This window comes from Hyperolius riggenbachi, chromosome 3 (genome assembly GCF_040937935.1).
Source record: "Hyperolius riggenbachi isolate aHypRig1 chromosome 3, aHypRig1.pri, whole genome shotgun sequence".
Taxonomy (NCBI): domain Eukaryota; kingdom Metazoa; phylum Chordata; class Amphibia; order Anura; family Hyperoliidae; genus Hyperolius; species Hyperolius riggenbachi.
In genome coordinates this window covers 292827316-292849210 of record NC_090648.1, presented here as the reverse complement: position 1 = coordinate 292849210, position 21895 = coordinate 292827316, and the positions used below count along the sequence as shown (strand labels likewise).

General features: G+C 41.4%; 1 protein-coding gene across 2 annotated transcripts in view; it reads right to left on the bottom strand.

Annotated features, from left to right (window-relative positions):
* Positions 1-21895, bottom strand: part of DOCK4 (dedicator of cytokinesis 4) — a 480752-nt gene that overhangs the window by 24222 nt on the left and 434635 nt on the right. For both annotated transcript variants that reach the window (XM_068276501.1, XM_068276502.1), the window contains 5 exons: positions 21665-21786; positions 11117-11237; positions 9024-9105; positions 7835-7944; positions 5874-5946 (listed from right to left, as the gene is read on the bottom strand). In XM_068276501.1, coding sequence (XP_068132602.1) covers positions 5874-5946; positions 7835-7944; positions 9024-9105; positions 11117-11237; positions 21665-21786 — 508 coding nt within the window. The remainder of the gene's footprint in view (positions 1-5873; positions 5947-7834; positions 7945-9023; positions 9106-11116; positions 11238-21664; positions 21787-21895) is intronic.

Here is a 21895-nt window from a genome sequence, read left to right as displayed (position 1 = left end):
GCGGCAATCAGCCCCGGTAACTTGCTCAGCGATGTCAGTCTGTCAGAGTGACCGCGACTGAGCAAGTTACTGAGGCTGATCACAGCGGAATGGCAGACCGCAGTAGGACGGCGTGGGACTCGCACATGTTTATGAGGCGGGAGGAAGCCCCGGGTAAGAATCAATTTATTAATTTAGCTGATCTTTGGTTCTTTTTTAAACGCTAGTGATTTTAAAAGCTCTTCCTAATGCAATGCTGTGGAATTTTTCCAAAATCACATTGCTCCATTGTGAACAAACACATAGCATTACATTAGCAGGAGCTTTTAAAATCACAAGCGCTCAGAAAAGCTCTTGTAGTTTGAACTAGCCCTTAGCCTCATAGCAGCATAGACAGAAGGTGTGCTGAGTTAGGCCTAGTGCACACTGAGCGGTTTTGGTTGCGTTTTTACAAGCGCTTGTGGATGTGGAAACGCTTGGGTGATGTATTTCAATGGGCTGGTGCACACCAGAGCGGTAGGCGTTTTGCAGAAACGCATACTCCCGGGCTGCAGCATTTTTTGGATTTCGGAGGCGTTTCTGCCTCCAATGTTAAGTATAGGAAAAACACAAAACGCTTGAAAAAACGCCAGATCAGAGTGGTTTTCCAGGCGTTTTTGTTACAGTAGCTGATTAGTAACAGCTTTACCGTAACAATATCTAATCTGCTACACACAAAAAAACGCTACACAAATACGCAAAACGCTAGCAACACGCTTCATAATAATAAGAAAAAACGCATCAAAATCCGCTAGCGGTTTGCGGATCTGCTAGTGGTTTTTGGTGTGTACTAGGCCTTACTGTAGGTGATGCCGACAGGAAACCACTAATGTTGATGGGATATGGGGCATAGTCTGGATCGCTATCTCACCAGTAAAACTGGATTGTAATTCTAACAGGAAATGGAATAATAAGAGGCATCCAACACAGGTATTTTTAATGCATGTATTGTAAAAAGTACAGATGCACGGTTCACAGAACAATAGGCACTGCTAATTAATGCAAATTTCCAATCATATGCTTTAAAAGATGGGAGGCTGAATTTGGGCTTTAACACCAATTTTCAATAAGAAGCTGCTGTGCACAACAAGCTTGTTTATACAGACTTTATAATTACTGATAACGAGGTCTACAAGAGCATCGTCTTCAGGCTTTTACATTTTTCACACTTGAAAAAACTTGTGACGTTTGCTAGTAAATAGGATCTCTCTTAATCTCCTTAATTCATAACTGAGGGCAAAGTTATACAACCAGGCAATTAATACATTTTCGTATTAACTAAAACACATGCATCAAAGTGTCCAATTAAACCTGATTTACCTCTAGGAATATCACTGCTTGTGCCAAATACACTGACTGCTCTTTATCTTATGTCACTTTCTTTATTCAGAACTTGAATTACAAGCTTTAATGATTAGCAATTAAGATAATATTGCACTAAAATAATGGCCTCCATCTATCTTATTCATAGGCCCAGAGCTCAATTTTCTAATTATGTACCAGGAAGGGACCCATGTGACAATATTAAAAGAGAAGTGTACCATTTTTGCTGCCAGAAAAGTAATGGTGCTTGTATTCAAGTATGTCCAATTTCAGGTTCCTGGATTAAGATTCACTGCAATAATGTTACCCCATCAAGTAACGCAAGAAGAATCACATACCTGTATAGAGTGAGGGCCCTTTTCCACTAGCAATCGCTAGTGTTCGCGCTGAACGCTAGTGATTGCGATTCAGCAAAGTAACAAATTTCCCTGGCGATCACGATTTTGCTACGCACTGGACTGCATAGCAAAATTGCGGCAAAATCGCTCCTCGGCGCAAACGCGTTTCAGTAAAAAACGAATTGCGGTAGTGGAATTTACCTACCGCAATTCCTATGTTAAAATACAAACTGCAGCAATTTTAAAATCACTAGCGGTTTGCGATTTTGCGATTCAGCATCGCAATCGCTGCTAGTGGAAAGGGCCCTGATTGCTGGTGCCGGATCCCCAAGGCAATGTGAATCCAAACACTCGAAGAAGGAATACACACACAGGCTTATCTCAGCAACAGTGTGACTTTATATTGTCCCGTTATACCCGGACAGACATCTCACTGTACACCGGTCATCCTTTCGGGTGCCTATCCAGACCAGATAAGCCCCGAAACGATCGTCGGTGTATGGCCAGATGTCTTTTTGTGTATGACGGGACAATAACTCCACACTGTTCCTGAGATAAGCCTGTTTTCGGATTCCTTCTTCAAATGTTTGGACCCACATCAAGTACTCGCTGTGACCACACTATTCCAACACATAGGTTTGCATATATAACAAACAACAGTTCTGGCCACAAAAAGTCTTTGTTGTCAAAAAGGCATACAGATATGCATTTGTACATTATAGCAACATATATGTGCGCTTAGCAGACACTGCAGACCACCACCCATTACTTTGGAGCAAAATACTGATTTGCGTCTATAAAAAGATATGAGCCTCTATATAGGTCACACAGATCTTTGCTAAGAAAAGCATGTCTGCAAGGTGAACCTTTACATTGTTAGTTTCATTTACGGGCATACATAATTTACTGTATGATTCGTGGATGAATATTGTGATGGCATTCCACCATTTAGTCTCTGTACCTAGAGCCGAATGGTAGAGAAGTGCAAAAGAGCAGTTTCTAAGGTATAGAGGTTGCAGAGATTGCACTGCTCTTCAATAGTATTAAGTAGAATCGAAGGAAAAAAGGGGGCACCGCTTCTTTAAAATTCCTTTATTCCAGTGGGGGAAATAGCAGGTACACAGCAGTGGGGGTAAAAAAGAGCCTGACCGCTATTTCGCGTGTTTTTTGTGTCATGGGAAGTTACGTGGTCCAATCACATCGGAGCGGGGCGTGGTCGCAGCCTCCACTACGTCAGGAAGTCTCAGAGCATTGCAAAACAGCGTGGGATGGGTACAACGTGGAAAAACTTCCGCAATGGGCGCAATGATTTTACCCCTATGGCAGATCAGATCAGATCAAGGCCACTATTCTAAGACATTGGCATATCATACAAGGCGTCTTTTAGGGTCTTTTGCCTAAACTAAACCGTTGATTTCATTTCGGCGTGCCAAAACGGTTGGTGATACAGTCACCAAAAGTGAATTTAGGAGAGTTAAGTCTTCAAATTGGTTGCAGAGATGTATCCCTAGTGGAAACCACAGGTGTGGTAATTGCAATCATCGTCATCAATTTAAACCGGGATGTAGTATTCAACTGGGGGGCTTAATACTCAATATCAAAGATTTTCTGCATTGCAGATCTAATCATGTGGTCTATTGTATTTTATGGAGATGTGGTTCCTTTTATATAGGACAAATAACTAGTGCACGCGCACTCCCGGGCGCGGATTCGGTAGCCACGGAATCAATGTATCGGGCTATGGTGCCCGATCACGGAATCCTCTCCCCCGCTTCTCTCGGAAGCTGTGCTTTTTCTGGCTGTTGCCTCCCCTCTGCGTCACTCTAAGCGTGTGTTACGCTTAGAGTGACGTCATGTAAACAAACTCATGGCCGCCATCTTGTGGCCAAAAAGTAAAACTACAACTAAAAGTAAAAAAAATTAAAAACAACACACAATTACATTATAAAACTATAGTTTACATCCCACCCTCCCAAAAATACCCAAATAAAATGTTTAATATAAAAAAAAACCATTACAATAAAAAAACAAAACATGTAAATATTTACCTAAGGGTCTAAACTTTTTAAATATCAATGTAAAGATGAAATATTTCTATATATTTTTTATTTTAAACTTGTAAATAGTGATAGATGCAAAACGGAAAAAATGCACCTTTATTTCCAAATAAAATATTGTCGCCATACATTGTCATAGGGACATAATTTTAACGGTGTAATAACCGGGGCATATGGGCAAATACAATACGTGAGTTTTAATTATGGAGGCATGTATTATTTTAAAACTATAATGGCTGAAAACTGAGAAATAATGATTTTTTCCGTTTTTTCTTATTCTTCCTGTTAAAATGCATTTACAGTAAAGTGGCTCTTAGCAAAATGTACCCCCCAAAGAAAGCCTAATTGGTGGCGGAAAAAACAAGATATAGATCAGTTCATTGTGATAAGTAGTGATAAAGTTATAGGCTAATGAATGGGAGGTGAACATTTCTCAAGTGAAAACGACGGAACGCGAATGGGTTAAAGTGAACCTCCAGACTAAAAATTGACTCAGCAGCACTGGAAAGGCTTGGTGTTTCTTTAACAGTTTCACAGCATCAGAACTTTTTCTCTCTTATACAAGTCTCATTTTTAGCTGCACAGAAGAAAACTGCCCGGGCATTTTTCCCCTAATGCTGTGCAAAGCATGATGGGATTGCTGATGTTGTTGTTCTCGTTCTGCTGTTTTGGTGCAATTTTTTTTTTTTTACATTTTGAATTTGACATTTGAAGCCTAGCGCATGCAGCTGGGAGGGGTGATCAGGACACAGGACAGTTGGAACTGTGTCTCCTGCTCCCTGTCACCTCCTTTCAACCAAAAAGATGGCTGCCCCATGCCAAAGATGGCAGCCCCCATGAATCACAAACATTTGCCTGTTCTTTTAAAACGGGGTGGGTAAGAGATTATATTACCTATCTATTCTAATTAACATAACTAATGTAACTTAATGACAGTGTGTTTGTTTAGGCTGAAGTTCCCCTTTAAGAAGCGATTTTAATGTTGTTTGTTGTACACTCTGCCTCTGAAGAAGCTGGTTTAAACCAGCGAAACTGCTGTCAGGCTCTTTTTTACTCCCACTGCTGTGTACCTGCTATTTCCCCCACCGGAATAAAGGAATTTTAAAGAAGCGGTGCCCTCTTTTTTCCTTTAATTCTACTGGATACAACAAGTTTGTGGATGTGCACGCTCCTTGCCCCGGTTCCGGTGTGTCTGCCCTGCTGCATTTGGTGCCAGGTACTGTTCTTTTTCTCTTCAATTTCATCTTCACTACTATTATAGTGGTAATGATTACCATTATGTGTGCACTGAACAGTAATAGTAATAACATGTAAAACCATGGCCCACCTTACCTACTGCAGAAAGTAAACTAAAAATACAATTCTGGATTTGGCCTTTTTTTGGACATTTATAAGAATGGTGATCATTATAAATGCACCTTGCCTTTCTGTTTCCATTCGCCTTGGGAAACATTTTGTAAGAGCAGTGTGAAGCTAAACTTCTGTTCAGCTCAGCACGAGCACAAAGCACGGGGATTTGATCTGGAGCTTTGGGCACTGATACTCAGCAATTCAGTACAAATAATGCTCAATGAGAGGCTAGTTATGTCAAGTTGATACTATGTTACATTCAGTTTATGCAAATATATGCAGTTTGGAATTGGACCAATCAAATGCAGCAGCTGACAATCTTCAATGGTTCAGTTTCAAGCTGCATACATTTCCATAAAATTAATATAACATTTGGAACGTGAAATTATTAGCACCCCATTGACCGACTCCATTTGGCAACTAGTGCTGAAGCTGAAAAAATAGATGGTAGATAAAAGTAGACTAGAGCGAGGCAACTGTATTGGTTCAATACATGGTCAGGCATTAATACGTTTCAATTCATTTGAAGGTGAGACGCTGGAATTTTTGCACTATGAAGAAGCAACCTGTTAGGTTTGGGTATAAATTTCAAGATGAAAAGTTTATGGTCAGGCATTAGGAAGTGGAGTCATTAGTGTTGGGTGTATAAAATCTTCAGAACCCCTCAACAAAATCCACATCACATCACTTGCCCAAAACCAAAAACCATCAAAGACTGAAAGCTGGTGCCTGTGCCCAAACCATCAGAGCCAAACCAACCTGTACGCCATGGGGAAAGGGGACATACCTTTATCTGGTGCAGAAAGGTTTGGGTCACTCCGAGGCAAGGTGTTCTCTCCGACGTGATTGAATAAAACTCTCTGGAAAAATAAAAATAATGGGCATTTTAAGTTTAGGGATTGTGACTACGTATAACGACAGCAATGATATGGCATGTTTTTGTTATGTTAATTACTGCTTAAAAGCTAACACTTAAAGGCAACTAAGCAGTGAATTAGTAAAATATAGAAAACAAACTCCCCCTAAGGCATGTTCGTAAATACGGTGGGGGCCTTGTTGGTGGGTGACAGGTATTACCTTCATGGAAGTTATTCCCTAGCCCCCACCTGTATGCACTCCACCATCTTCTTCAGCTGCATGTGCTGCAGTCTGAGTGCCTGGCGCAGTGTCGCGCATTCCTAGCCTCCATATCAAAGTACTACATTCCCTTTCATGCACTGCGGAGACAAGGAACATGTGACACCACCGCAGGAGCTTGCAACTGTGGGACCTACAAGTCTGTCTGAAGCAGATGGCAGAGTGCATTACAAACAGGGAGAGGCTACGGAGTAGTCCTAACATGGTAAGTAATGCCTGTCACCCACAACAGGCCCACACTATTTACGAACCACCCTTTTTATATATTTTACTCATTTAGTGCACAGATAGTGCTCAGATCCCTTTAAAGGACAACTGAAGTGACGGGGATGTGGAGGCTGCCATGTTTATTTCCTTTTAAGCAATAACAGGCTATTCTGCTGAAACCTCTGTCTAATACTTTTAGCCATAGACTCTGAACAAGCATATGCAGAGCAAATGTTTCTCACATTATTGTCAGATCTGACAAGATTAACTGCCTGCTTGTTTATGGTGTTATTCTGACACTACTGCAGCCAAATAGACCAGCAGGGCTGCCAGGCAACTGGTATTGCTTAAAAGGAAATAAATATGGCAGCCTCCATGTCCCTCTCACTTCAGTTGTCCTTTAATTCTGTCCAGGTTTTCACTATCACTTTCATTCTCCAGCACCCTCTACCTACAGTATCTCCAGGGTCAGTAAATAGGCCCAAAAATGAGACACGGAGATTCATAGCCTCCTCTACACAGTAAAAAACAGCCAAAATCTCTAGATGGCAAAAACTCTTCAAAATATGCTCTAACCAAGGCATGGGCAAACTTAGCCCTCCAGCTGCTAAGGAACTACAAGTCCCACAATGCATTGCAGGAGTCTGACAGCCACAGTCATGACTCATAAAGGCAAATGCATTGTGGGACTAGTAGTTCAGTAACAGCTGGAGGGCCAAGTTTGCCCATGCCTGCTCTAACCTTATTCCACACGATGAAAAACTAAAGTAAAGCATTTTCCTGAATTAGTTGATAAAAGAAAACCTGTAGTGAGCGGAATACAGCTGTGCAATTGTTGACATTTCTCTAACAATGCTATCATCCAGACTCTCATGCTGTTCTTTTGTCAGTCGGTGACACAAACTCCAGAAGCCAAAAGACCAATATGAGAATCCAAAAACTTATATTTCTAAAAATTGGGTCAGCAATGACAGACTCATTTTCCCAGTATGAATTTTATAAAACTTATAAAAACAGTATTCCAGGTGTAGGCTCTTGCCTTTCTCCACATTAGAAAAAATATTTTACAGAAGTAGTTCTGAGGAGATCCATGAACAGTACTTCAGAGTTTATCACCTCCGAGTTTCAAGTTGCCAGACAACCTCCAATGAGGAGTGGTAACTAGGAACATATTACTCAAGGAAAATAGCAGTAAACCTTGTACGCAGATGCCAAAGTCTTGAATATGTCATCTCAAAGTATTAGCTACACAAAATTGGCTGCTATTTTTTCTCTCATACAAGTAACTAGTTAAACAGTTATTATAACATGTATCAAAACAGTATCTACTGTATAGAACACTGTGCCTTCACAAAGAAAGCAGGTTGAAAGTGCATGCTGTCAGTTGGCTGACGAGCTAGCTACCTGGGGTGGTTCAGCTGGGATTGGAAATATGGCACTGCAGGGTCTCTCTCTGGGGGACAAGCAGGCATTTTCTCTGGAATGCTTGTGTTTGTCAGATAACAATGGGGAAGCTGAAAACAGAAAACACACCACAATTAGAACTGCAATATAGATAACATAACATAGAAGTGTGCCAGTTATTCTTTAGCCATGTGTTCCTTGTGGGAATTTGTGGTGCCATATAAATCTATGTTCATCTTAGTGGTTGAGGAGGGATGTGTGCGTGTGCATGTTTTTTTGTCCTGGAATTTGTTATATATTTCGCTCATTATACCATATTTGTCACTAATTATTATGTCTACCAATTCTATTATTAACCAGTGTATATATTTTGTGCACATCACTGTCTGTATGACTTTGTACCCCTTGTTTTGTTTCTTACTCTGTACAGCACCATGCAGTATGTTTGCACTTTATAATTCAATAATAATATGACATACATACAATAAGTTTTACCAAACTTTTTCTCCATTTCTAATTTAGGAGTATCTGCCATTACAACAACACATATCCAAATGAACAAGGAAAGGTTATAAAGACAAACACTAGCACTGCAGCAGACAATAAAATACAAATGTTGGGTACTTTTATTAGCAATTACATGCAGTTCTCATTCACAGCTTCTGAGATAGACCACAGACTGTCACAGCCGACTTGGATAGCTGTGTTCTCCAGAACCATATAGAATGGTGGCATCCTATATAATAAAACCCTAAGGCGTGTGTGCGAGTGCGCGCGAGGCGGACATGCACGGCGGGTGCACATGCGTGCGACAGGCGTGCGGAGACAGACCTAGCCTGTTTTTAAACGGGTTAAGGTCACTAGTTAATTAATACATCTACAATCTTTTAAAAACATGGAAAGGTTACAGTAATATGCATTTAGTGCAATCACCCATCATTATTTCTCAACTTGATAGCAGCTGGGGCAGTTTTTGATCCCAAGGCACAAGATAAGAACTTGTATTAAGAAACACAATCTTGTTTTTCAATAGGGAGAAAAAACTTCATAACAGCTTAAGTCTAAAAAACTACAGTGTGAGATGTGTAATTTCCTTGGGCACTGGCCATTTCATAACTGAATGCATGTTGGATTGGCTATATGTATGTAAGAGACCTTCTGTTAAAAAAAATTAAACAATATACAGTACCTCTTGCACTTGATGGGGCAGAACTGGTTACATTTGGGGAGGCAGAATGTGTAGAGCTCAAACTTGAGGTAGAAGGACTGGGCTGAAATATATAAAACATAAACAGAGAATAAATAGCATGGGTGTAAGTAGTAATTCCACTAAGGCCTTGTTCCTGCTACACATGTTCCAGTGTAATTTCAGCAATGCATGCATTCTGCAAATCACAAGGACTTTCTTTAAAATGTGATAAAATCAAGGGAAACTCAGAAGAAATTGCATCCAAACACAACGCTATGTAAATTTTCAGAGGAACATCTCTGCAATAGCCAAACAAGTCAATATCCCTGACACACAATACAATCTAACAAAAAGGCAAGTGCAAATGCATCTACGAAAAGCAAAAATGCAAAAATTGCCAGAAACTGCAGGGTGCAAAAGAGCTACAAATACATTCAAGCAGCTTCTATTCTGCAGTAAAAGGTGAAATAAGAGGAAATTCCTCCTGGCACTCTAGACAATCGAAATTTGCACATTCACCTAGATATCCTTCTGGAATAAACAAAAAATATATTTATGAAAACTTTATATTGCTTAGTAGGGATGATTAATGAGATGCATTCAACCCTTTCACTAACTTAACCACTACTTTCTGTTAACAAACAACTAAATAATAGCTAACAATTTGAAACGTGCGGATATGCCATTCTTCATGGCAACAGAATATTTGGCTCTATAACTGATAACTTGGACAAATACAATATGATCTGGGAAGACTGGGTACCTACAGAGATCCCATGTTTTTCCAATCTTCTAATTAATATTTGACCTCCTCCAGTTTTATAGGTTTACTACCTTATGTAGTAAACCTTTTGCTTATGTATGGCTGTATTACGTATGCATATACTCTCTATCCTTCTTGATTACTGTCCTGTACTACTGGCTCAAGAATACCATGTTGTACACCTGCAAATCACTCACAGTTGCAACTGAAAATTGTTTGTACTTTTTTTTACCCTTTTATCTGTACAATAAACTACTATTTAAACAGAAATGTGAATGCAATGAGAAATGATTTGCATCTCACTGATCATCCCTATAGCTTAGGTTTGCTTAAAGGTAATTTCAAAATGGCCATAGAAAGGCTAATGCTGGCTTCATTAGACAAGTATTTGAATTTCCCTTGACAGGAAATACATTTTGGAGTAGCGATGGATGGACCACAAAGCAGCATTGGATAACAGTCAAATCCCAGAAGATAATCACATTTGCTCTGCCAGGTGTATACCACTTGATGCAGTACACAACTTTGTACCCTCTGGGCAACCATCTGCATGACTGATATTTGCAGCTGCTCCTCATCACGCATCCATAAACTGCCTCAAAGTGACCAGAAATTTACCAATCAGCAATGTGGTAATAAATAAGCCTCAATTAGATATGACCGAAGTGATGAAATCTTCCAACCCAAGTATGAAATCTTTTACAAATTCAATACAATTGATTTTCTTCTTCAGTGGACCAAGTTTTGTAGCAAAAATATTAAAATGTTTAATATATGTAAAGACATGCAAATAAGAACTAAGTGTCTTCCTGAGTAAAATGAACCATAGATAACTTCTCTCTTGTGTTGCTGTCACTTAAGTAGTAGAAATCTGACATTACTGGTTTTGGGTTAGTCCATCTCTCCACAGGGGATGTTCAGCATTTATTCTTTATAAAGACACTCCCTGAAAAAGATTTATACAAAGATGCTGGCCAAACCCTGCTCACTGTACACTTTTCTTGGGAGCTGGATGGAGTACCTGCCATTCACTAAGTGCTTTTGAAAATAAAGAAAACCCTGAGAGCCCCCATGAGGAGATGGGCTAGGAGAAAAGTAATTTATGGCTTACTTTACTCTGGAAGAAACTTACTTCTTATAAGTATATGTTTATGTATATTTTACTTTTTTATTTTCACAACAGTGGCCCTTTAATTATATTACATTAAAGAGAGCCTGAGGTGGGCTCAAAAAAAAAAAAAAGTAGGCTACCTGATCCGCTGGGCTGAGCGGATCAGGTAGCCTACTCTTATTTATACAGTGACTGTTTTTATAAAACATGAATGCCCACCTGCATGTGAAAGACTTCATCTGAACTCTCAGACTGTCCAGTTAAATTGCTGACTTCTGCTGATGCTTGCGATGAGAGGGAGGATGAGGAGTATCTGTTTACGGCTGGATAACTCAAAGCACTTTTGGATGAATAAAAAAAGTAAAAAAGGAAAGGAATAACAATTATTAGTATGTGGATGGTATATACAGAGCCCATTCCCCAGAACTGAACAGGATTGGAGAAATGAGAATACACTCCACTCTACAGAAGTTGAGCAGAAAGGAAGAAAACTTTCTTTTTGTTTTTTTATTTATTTTTACAGATTTATCCTAACCAGTGGTAAAAGTGGTATGGTCTAGAGCTCGAAACACAGCATAAAAAGTAACATCTAAAACCATCTGACTATTTTTCAAGGTACTGGAAGGGTTAAAACACAATCTATTTACCTCATCGGTTGCTAATGGATAAGCTTGGCGTTGGCCAGCATTATCAGATTGTTTTGGACGTGTAATAAACTGTGTGAACAAGGCAGAAACATTTTTTATGTATCTGTGGGTGGGGGGAGGGGGGTTCAGCAGAGAACACCATCTTTTATATTTGTTCAGTAATTATTTAATTAACCTGATCATTTGTCCTGCAGCCTGCAATGATATCAGTTAGCTTCAGTGAGGTGTAAATATGTATTGAATTGACACATTGGAGTATAGTAGTCTTGTAGTGTTTCATATTCATTTTTGATTGTGTTTAATTAGGGCAAATAATTAATTTTGAGTGTAATCCCACTTAACCACTTCAGGACTCAGCCTTTACCCCCCCCCCCCTTAAGGACCAGCGCTGATTTAGAAGATCTGTGCTGGGTGGGCTCTATAGCCCCCAGCACAGATCAAACAACAGGCAGAGCGACCAGATCGCCCCCCTTTTTTCCCCACTAGGGGGATGATGTGCTGGGGGGGTCTGATCGCTCCTGCATGCGTGTGGGTGGCGGGGGGGGGGCACCTCAAAGCCCCCTCCACCGCAGGATTCCCCCTCTCCCTCTCCTCCCTCCCTGCCCCGGAGATCGGAGGCTGCACAGGAACGGATCTGTCCTGTGCAGCCTCTAACAGGCTCCCCGCTGTCATGTGACAGCGATCCCCGGCCGCTAATTGGCCGGGGATCGCTGATCTAGTACAACGCTGCTACTGTTAGCAGCGTTGTAAAAATGTAATCAAAGCGGATTATTTCCGCTTGTGTTTACATTTAGCCTGCGAGCCGCGATCGGCGGCCTGCAGGCTATTCACGGAGCCCGCCGCCGTGAATTGACAGGAAGCAGCCACTCGTGCGAGCGGCTGTTTCCTGATTAATTAGCCTGCAGCCGGCGATGCAGATGTGCGTCGCTGGTCCTGCAGCTACCACTTTGCCGTTATGAGTGCGCGGTCGGCAAGTGGTTAAAAAAATGGTGGAATTTCAGTGATGCCATAACTCATACACCAACAAGGAAATACACTCTAATGTTTACAGGGTCCTAATTTCTTACAGACTTTTCAATCATATTCATTTCGCTGCAGGGCCTCTCTAAGGCCTGGAACCCACTAGCAGCGTTTCTAAGCGCCAGTGATTTGTAAAGCTCTTGCTAATGCATTACATTAGCAAGAGCTATTCAAATCACAAAGCGCTCAGAAAAGTGCTCCTATCTCGTTCCAGGCTTAAGAAAATGAGCAAGGTAATCGTCTACATTAACCTGCTTGGTGGTAAGCCTGAACCAGGCTCGGGGAGAAAAAAAAGATGCTGGAAGCGGTAATCAGAGTCTGCCTTGGGTAGCCGATGGAAGGTATAGGGAAGCAGCGTGCACGCAACAGCTGTTGTAACTCACCTTCCATCAATCCAGACGCTCTAAGCCCACCTTCTTCCAGTCCTCTGAGGCTCTCGATCCCTGGGTCACGATCACAGTTTGTAACATGACTACAGATGGCAATCTCATCATGAGGTAGAGTGCCACCCAGGGGACAGGAGCAATAAGATAACAGATGCGCCATAAGGATAAAAAGGGACTAAACGAGCTTAAAAACCAATTTGGTAATAGAGAAGGCAGTGGTGGACTTACTACCTCCAAGCAGATCACACACTGTAGATTTTCAGTCAAAAAACGTTTATTGGGTACTCCAAAATAAAGTGCAACGCGTTTCTGTGAGGCGCTCATCTTTGATGTTACTAGCAGATGCTTTTTTACTCCTATCTGTATTGCCTGAGGAAGCAGGTTTAACCTGCAAAACGAGTTGCACTTTATTTTGGAGTACCCAATAAACGTTTTTTGACTGAAAATCTACAGTAGTGTGTTCTGCTTGGAGGAGGTAAGTCCACCACTGCCTCCTCTATTACCAAATTGGTTTTTAAGCTCATTTAGTCCCTTTTATCCTTTTGGTGCCTCTGTTATCTTATTGCTACATTGAGTCCACCCTAGGTGGAGGGTTGTACCCACTTCCTTCCACTACAGAGAGCGAATTCTTAATCCTGAGTGGGGTCAGGACAATCTCCCCACCTGCCTTGACAGTGGTTGCCTAATGGTAACCCTGGTTTGTGAGTATTACATTTTGAATTAATCTATAAATCTTCCATTACCAGTACATACTACACTATATTGGGCTCTTGTTCTCTTCTTCTCAGGGGATAGGTGGGAGAATTGCAGTGCTGGATCCCGGGAAAGTGACAGGGGCGGATGCAGATCTCTCTGCTGTATAATTTGCCTCCTGCTTTTAGGGTATAAAAGCACATGAAAAAATTGTACTGCTTTTAGACCCTAAAATCAGGAAGGGGAGGCTAAAAGGTTTTGCAATTGTTTTCCGTTGTTGGTTGGTAATTTTTAGCACCCACACCATCTACTAACTCCCTGACCAAATGTAAAATGCAGGATTTAGAGATCTTGATTATCAAAGATGGGCTTCAGGAATGAGTGAGTGAGTGAGTGAGTGAGTCAGTGTGTCAAATATCTGATCGATATCTGCTTAAAATGATTACCAACTCAGTAAAGGACCAGCCTTTAAAGCGTCATAACCAAAATTAGACAGAAGTGGGTGCGTGCTCACTATAAACAGAATATTTATAGGTTAACAGTTTTACCTCTGAAAGAAAAACGCAACACTCAGCTGTTGAATTTTATAAAATTATCTTATTATTAAAAAATTGATAAAGCTTATATACAGGAATATACATCTCTCCAGTTGTTGTCAATCATTCAAAAAATACATTTTCATCCAATAATACATTTTCAAAGTTCCTTTAGTTAAACCAGTCCATTTCAATATAGCAAATATTCTGCTGTAGCTTTTATCCTTCATCGATAATTGTTGTCTCGAGATTGAACAGTGTATGTTACACACAATATAGCTTTATCCTTAAAAGATGATTTATGAAGTTCTATTCTTATATGAAGAACTTAAAGTAGATATATCCTAATCCATCAAAGCTTGTTAATTGCTTCTAAGCTTGCAATTGCGTTTGAATAGTAAAACTTATAGCATAGAAAAAAGTTATCCAAAACTCAAAAAACTGCTGAAGTTTAAAAAGACAAGTCTTTAACTTTTATATAGACTAATTGTCAAAGAATTCACCAAGAATAATTGCATATTACCTCTCTTGGGTTTCAGAATCACGTCTGTGAGAAGGATAAACGTCGGCCTAGGATGTTTCAATCAGCTAGGGCATCAGGCAATGAATAAATATACAGCCTGAAAACTCTCTTTTTATAGAGAATTTCTCTCAAGAAATGATATAAGGGACTTTCCAAACTATGACTTAATTGTTTATAACATCTCTATAAATACAGGTATGATTTCATTTTTATTTTTAGATCGAGTTCTATAGAGACCCCTTGTGGTTAATAAGTGTTAGTAGCAGGCACAAGAGATGCCCCCTATGGTTATAAGTGGTAGTAGCCAACACAAGGCTTATGGCCTAACTGTTTTTATACAATCTGAAATAAAGTGTATATTAGTGATCAGCATATTAGATATGTGTGAAAACTATGTGATTAACATCTTGCGTATAAAATAGGCTTAGCTTAAGCAGTGTATATCTTGACCTTAGACGGTTAAATTTACTAACACAACAATACTACATAACGTGAACATTTCTTCAATACTATCTCACTTTTAACCTTGTAGGAATAAACAGCTCACTTCCAATAATAACATTGAAAAGTACACAATCTAATTTTGATTTTGCCCGTACTCACTAATCTTGAAATTCACTCAATTTATCTGCAAACCATTTAACATTTGTATACGATTTGGGCAAAAGGGATGATCAGTTCTCTGCATTAATATGAGATTCTGACAAGTGAGTGAGTGAGTGAGTGAGTGAGTGAGTGAGTGAGTGAGTGAGTGACTGAGTGATTGAGTGATTGAGTTTCCACTTCCACTGGGGAAATCTGCCAAATGGAAGCTTGCACAGCTATAAATATACTATTACGGAACTGACGATCCTGTTGTGACTCCATAATGAAGGAGAAATCAGGAAAAGAGCTCTTAAAAATAATTCTTGGACATTCATTTTAAAATCTAGCAAACAAGTAATCACTGTGTTTATACTATGTGCATGTTATAGACTGACAAAACAAGGTACCCTGTGTAGTAAATGATTAAAATGATAATCAATAAGGGATTGGCGTACTTTCCATTAGGAAATATATATTCAAATGTGTAGATGAAAAGTACACAGGACACCCCATGCCAGTTCATGGCATTTCCTATCCTAGTTTTTCTACCTTTGGGAGGGATTCACTGGTACTCACTATAGATTAGGTTGGCTCATCCACAAGAAAGACACTTATACTATAGTATGACCCAAGACGTGGCCCCACAATATTAGGCACACACACATTAGTGGCCGCCTGTGTGGAAATCCAAACCAGGTGAGTGGAGTACAGATTTACAGTATCTAAGTAAATGCATCCCTGACATTTGTGTAAATATTTTATTATATCTTTTAATGAACACTGAAGGTTTGACACTTTAATACAATGTACAGTAGTCATTAGTCAGTGTACAACTTTTATAACAGTGCAAATTTGCTGTCCCATCAAAATAACTTAACACAATGTCTAATCTGCTGGCATCAAAAGAGAGTACACCGCTAAGTGAAGAGTATCAAAATGCCTCATCCTTAGACATTTTCACTTCCTTGGGTCTTGTTACTGGTTAATGTTACAAGGTCTCAGGTGTAAATGGGGAGCTGGTGTGTTAAATTTGGCGTCATCACTCACACACTCTCTGTGGTGCTTCTGCGTCTGCCTTACAGCCGCTTGCGAAGGTTGGCGATGGTCCCCGGAGAGGCTTGGGGCATGCTGGAGGTGTTGGGATGTCCCTGGTGCCACAACGTAGAGACACGCTATGCCGGGATGTTTCGGGAGGCGAGGCGGATGTGACGTCAGAGGCGACTGTTGCGGAAGCTGGTCAGCGCTTGACGGCTGAGAGCCTTGCACGCCACAGTATGGATCTCGGTGCACGCCCGAGATCAATGGGTGCAGCGGCTGCATCACCTACCGACTTGCCACAGCCAGAGGACACTCTGCGTCCACACTGCCGGGACTTTGTGAAGGGTCTATTGGAAGACCAGGATAGGGGGATCAAAGCATCCAAGGAGGTAAGACGACTTTCTTTACATTTTCCTATCACCCAGTCTGATCTCCCAATTCGGGTTCAGGACTCTATGCTATATTCCCAACATCCATTTGATAATGTAACTTCTGCCCCTGACATCCATGTTGATCCCCAACCCCCGACTTCTGTAGGGTCTTCCACCAACGTGGGGCGACCTCCCCTTTCTACATCACATACTGGTCATAGTGTTGAGCTTAATCCCCTGAAAATTGCTATCCAGGAGCTACAAGAAACGCAGAAGGGTTTTCCTGATTATGAACGACATATTGTCCCCATACAAGAGCTAGACTCCAACCTGGAAAGATATAATAAATTTGCTGCAGTTTTTTCCAAAAGGACAGTTGCTTGTGATATTCAACCTGAGGTTGGACTGAGAACTGCTTTCTTGGAATTAGAAAACCTCATGAATCGAGAGACTAAAGTCTGGTGGGATTTGTCCACTCTTAAACAATATGTAGCTGAGAAGATAGTCCCTCGTGGTCTACGCATTAAAAAAATCCCCACCACGGTCTATTCTGATGAGTTTGTGGTGGAGTGGAATACCATTCTTACAGATTGCTCGCTTAAACTCATGAGGCTGATAATCAAATACAAGGAAGCAAAACTTGTTAATATCCGACTTAAAATTACCGAACGGAGGTCGGATTTAAACAAATTTAACACGGTGGAACAATATGACTCTTTGCATGACAGGTTGTGTAATAATATATCTAAATTGGAAGCTACGATTGCAGAAACAAAAAGGGTTAAATATGTACGTGATACCAATGATTACAAACATGATAAGGTGTATGAATGGGGTAGGTGGGAGGCCACACACAGGTCCCCCAGCAACAACAATAGGAGGTCACGTTCTAGGAATAGGAGGAGGGTAGGTTTCTCTGGTGATAGAAACCCCTTGGGTGCCCATTCAAATCTGACAGGCAGCATCTCCAATCCCATTGTCAGGCCCACAGAACATGAGCCCCGCTTGGAACAACAGGTCCAGAGCCCCCGTCCAGAGCCTCCAAAAAACTTGACGCACAACCCCTCTTATTTCAAAGGGATCAAATCTATCCACAAGAAATTGAAAGGAGGAGGACACGGAGGGCGGGTGTAAAACATCGAACTAAATGTAAATCTTCACTTTGTCAAAATTCTTTACCTACCAATGTTGTCAATCTGTCTAGCCACACTTTTTCAGAATCAGAACTGACTCTCTTATCTAAGGGATTATCTTTCTCTCCTACTTTTCACTTTGATATCTTCAACACTCTATTAGATGTCAATAAGTTTATAAGATCCATTTTACTCAAAAAACATTTCAAATCCGACAGGGAGTGTAGTCAGAGTAGCGGCCACTCCAAAGCTGAGTTGCCTGATATTGGGAGTTTTCAAGACACATGCGCCCGCTGGACTCTAGATTTTTTGATGTCAGATGGCGACAGTCTTGTCTCCCTAGATGATGTACAGCTTGTCAGGGTTAGAAACCCTGACTTTTACCCGTTGACTGCTAGATCATCTCCCGTCGAAATCTTTCAGGAATCAGTAGAGAGGGAGTTAGTTAGACTGGCTGACAGCGTCCCTACCAGACAAAGGTCTAATTTAACTAGGGCTGAGTCCTTAGCTTTAAGAAACCTTCGGGACAATACCAATGTGGTTATGCAGAATGCTGACAAGGGAGGGGCGGTAGTCATTTTAGATGCTGCTGACTATAGGGCAGAGGCCTCCAGGCAGGTTGAGGACCCCCAAACTTACACTAGGCTGCCAGGGAACCCGACACAGGACTACCAGACACAGCTCTTTAGTCTTCTCAGTTATGGCAGGAGCCTTGGAGTTTTAGACCACAGACTTGCCGATTATTTGGGGGTTGCTTCGCCCGTGGTCCCAGTTTTCCATCATCTCCCTAAAATACACAAGTTGGGCGCTCCTCCTGAGGGCAGACCGATTGTTGCGAGCATTGGCTCTCTGGGGGAGCGCCTTAGTGATTGGGTGGATTCCATGCTACAACCCCTGGTCAGAAGGTTACCGGGATATCTCAAAGACTCCAAACATCTGCTGGCCAGCATGGAGAGTTTCAGTTGGGAGGCCAACTATAGCTGGCTCACTATTGATGTTAGAGCCTTGTACTCATGCATTCCCCATCATTTGGCATTGACTGCCCTTCAGTACCATCTTGCCAGATACTCTAGTTACTCCTCTGACCTCCGTGTTTTCATCTGTGCTGCTACTGAATATCTCCTGACCCGCAATTATTTCATGTTCGATGGTGTTTTCTACCTCCAGAGGTGTGGGGCCTCCATGGGGGCCAAGTTCTCGCCCTCATTAGCCAACCTTTACATGGGTTGGTGGGAGGAGTTCCACATCTTTGGGGGTGGGGGGCGCCATCTTGAGCAGGTTGCGTGGTACGGGAGATTCATAGATGATATCCTGGTGGTTTGGAGGGGTGACCCGGGTCTAGTAGAGACTTTTATGGCTCATCTTAATGACAACCAGTGCAATTTACAGTTCACCCACCTGTGGCATTCCACATCGATAGATTATTTGGACTTGACCCTGGTGGGCAACCCGACTCTGGGCACCGTCCATACAAAGACGTATAGAAAGTCCTGTGCGGGCAACTCCACGTTGCAGGCAACCAGTTGCCACCCCACACATACCATCCGGGCAATCCCGGTGGGTGAATTTATTAGGGCGCGCCGGAATTGCTCGGATGATCTGGCCACCAAACGTGAGTTTGAAGTGGTGGAAAAGCGTCTCTTGGACAGAGGGTACCCTAGGTGGACCATTGAGAGGGGCAAACAGCGGGCGGCTTCAATGTGTAGAGACCATCTGATTAGGGCCAATACCATTGGCCGGGACCCTGATGGGAGGCCTGCATTCATCACCACCTACAGTTCTGAATTTCAGGATGTTAAGCGCATCATCAATAAATATTTACCAATATTGGAGGGTGATGACGAGTTGCGGCCTTTTGTCCAGGAGGGCGTCGGCTTTGTAAGTAGACGTGCCTCTACCCTTGGCAGCTTGCTGTCCCCAACGTTTTTTAGTTCACAGACTGACTCCTCTACATGGCTATCGGTCAAGGGATCATATAGGTGTGCGACCCCGACTTGTAATTATTGCACGCTACACACTAGGACTAAGTTTGTTGAGTCTCTGTCTAATGGTTTCAGATCTACTATAAAGCACTTCATTAACTGTAACTCTAGAAATGTTATCTATTTAGTTACATGTCGGATTTGCTCTCTCCAATATGTAGGGTGTACCACCAGGACACTCAGGGCTAGAATTTCTGAGCATTTTCTGGGTGCCAATTGGTCTACCCAAAACATCTCCAATGTTGCTAGACACTATTGCACCATACATGGTGGTGACATGTCGGGTTTTTCTTTCCAGGGCATAGAGAAGGTTACCTTGCTCAAGAGGGGAGGAGACCTAGATGCTATGATACGAAAGAGGGAGGCACTCTGGATTTTTCGTCTTGGGACTAGATCACCTAAGGGACTGAATGCCAGGTGGGACTTGGCTCTGGTTACGGGATAATTGGATTAACATGACCATTTATTCTAACGATTTTCTCTGCATGGGCTGTGATCCCATTATCATATTTTGTCATATGTTATGTGTACATTTCATTGAACCTTACAAATTATGTCTGTGAGCTATATCTGTTAATATGCTCCTCACGTATGTTATTCTGCTCCTTTTTTTTAAATTATGTGTGGTTTTTAATATGCATGTCTATCATGGGGTATGTGCAGTGTTACGTGGGATTGGACATCTAGGCTCTTCCTTTTTTCCCGCCTATTGGTGGGATGGCCCTGTCCCGCCTCTCACTGCTCCATCCCCCTTTCTCTTTTTAAACTTCACCTGTTAAGCTGTCAAACAACTATGATTAAGGACCTGGTGTCCGAAACATGTTAGTGGAATGCTTTCTGATTGTATGGATACGTCCTGAATAAACTATTATTCTGAATTTTTGATATTGGAGACAATTGTGCGGACCTCCCTTCTTTGATCTGCACATATTGGGCACGGCTGCCTGTGTTCCTGCACTGTCCTCCATAGTGCGGTCGAGCAGTATTTTCCAACTGTTTTCCTATCTTTTAATGAACACTGAAGGTTTGACACTTTAATACAATGTACAGTAGTCATTAGTCAGTGTACAACTTTTATAACAGTGCAAATTTTCTGTCCCATCAAAATAACTTAACACAATAATGTCTAATCTGCTGGCATCAAAAGAGAGTACACCGCTAAGTGAAGAGTATCAAAATGCTTCATCCTTAGACATTTTCACTTCCTTGGGTCTTGTTACTGGTTAATGTTACAAGGTCTCAGGTGTAAATGGGGAGCTGGTGTGTTAAATTTGGCGTCATCACTCACACACTCTCTCAAATTCATTCAGCAGAGCATGATCCTCTCCCCTCAGAAACTTTGCCACACAGCAGTATTCCAACAAGATAATGACCCCCAAAACACCTCCAAGACCACCACTGCCTTGCTAATTTATGGGAACAGCAGAGCGCAGAGGAGGGCTGGGGGAAACAGTATAGCTAGAGAGGCTGGTCATTGTATGCAGAACCAGCCTCTTTATGCTAATTGGATTCTTAGAACCCACCTCGGGTTCTCTTTAACCCTTTCCAATCTATTTTTAATCACCGGAAGCACTGACCAGAAAAGGTTAAAGGCTGTTTGTGAAGTTATTCTGATTGGACAGCAAAATTTACAAGGTTTTACAAGCTGCATACTGACTACTTTACATTGTATCAAAGTGTCAGATTTTCAGTGTTATCCTGTGAAATTATATGATAAAATATTTAAAAAATGAGAGATGTGTACCCACTTTGTGAGATACTGTATATTCTGCTTATTTTATGTGCTTCACCAGGGGGATCCCCCAAACCTTTTCTCCAACCCCTGCAAATTTTGTACAGTATGTGCTTATTACCTTCGTCTAGGAACCACGCGAGCAGCGTCTGGACCCATGATGGCAGGTGCGGAGTTCCTGGGTATGCAAGGGCTTCCATTGGGGAAACCAACAGGACTAGGTGGGACACAAGCCGAGAAATCCTGATAATTCAAAAATACATTTTTAGTAAAACTACATCTCAAATACATTTAAAAAAATGTTGTGCTAAAATAAAGGAAACATTCAGAAATGTTCTTTATCCAACAAAAT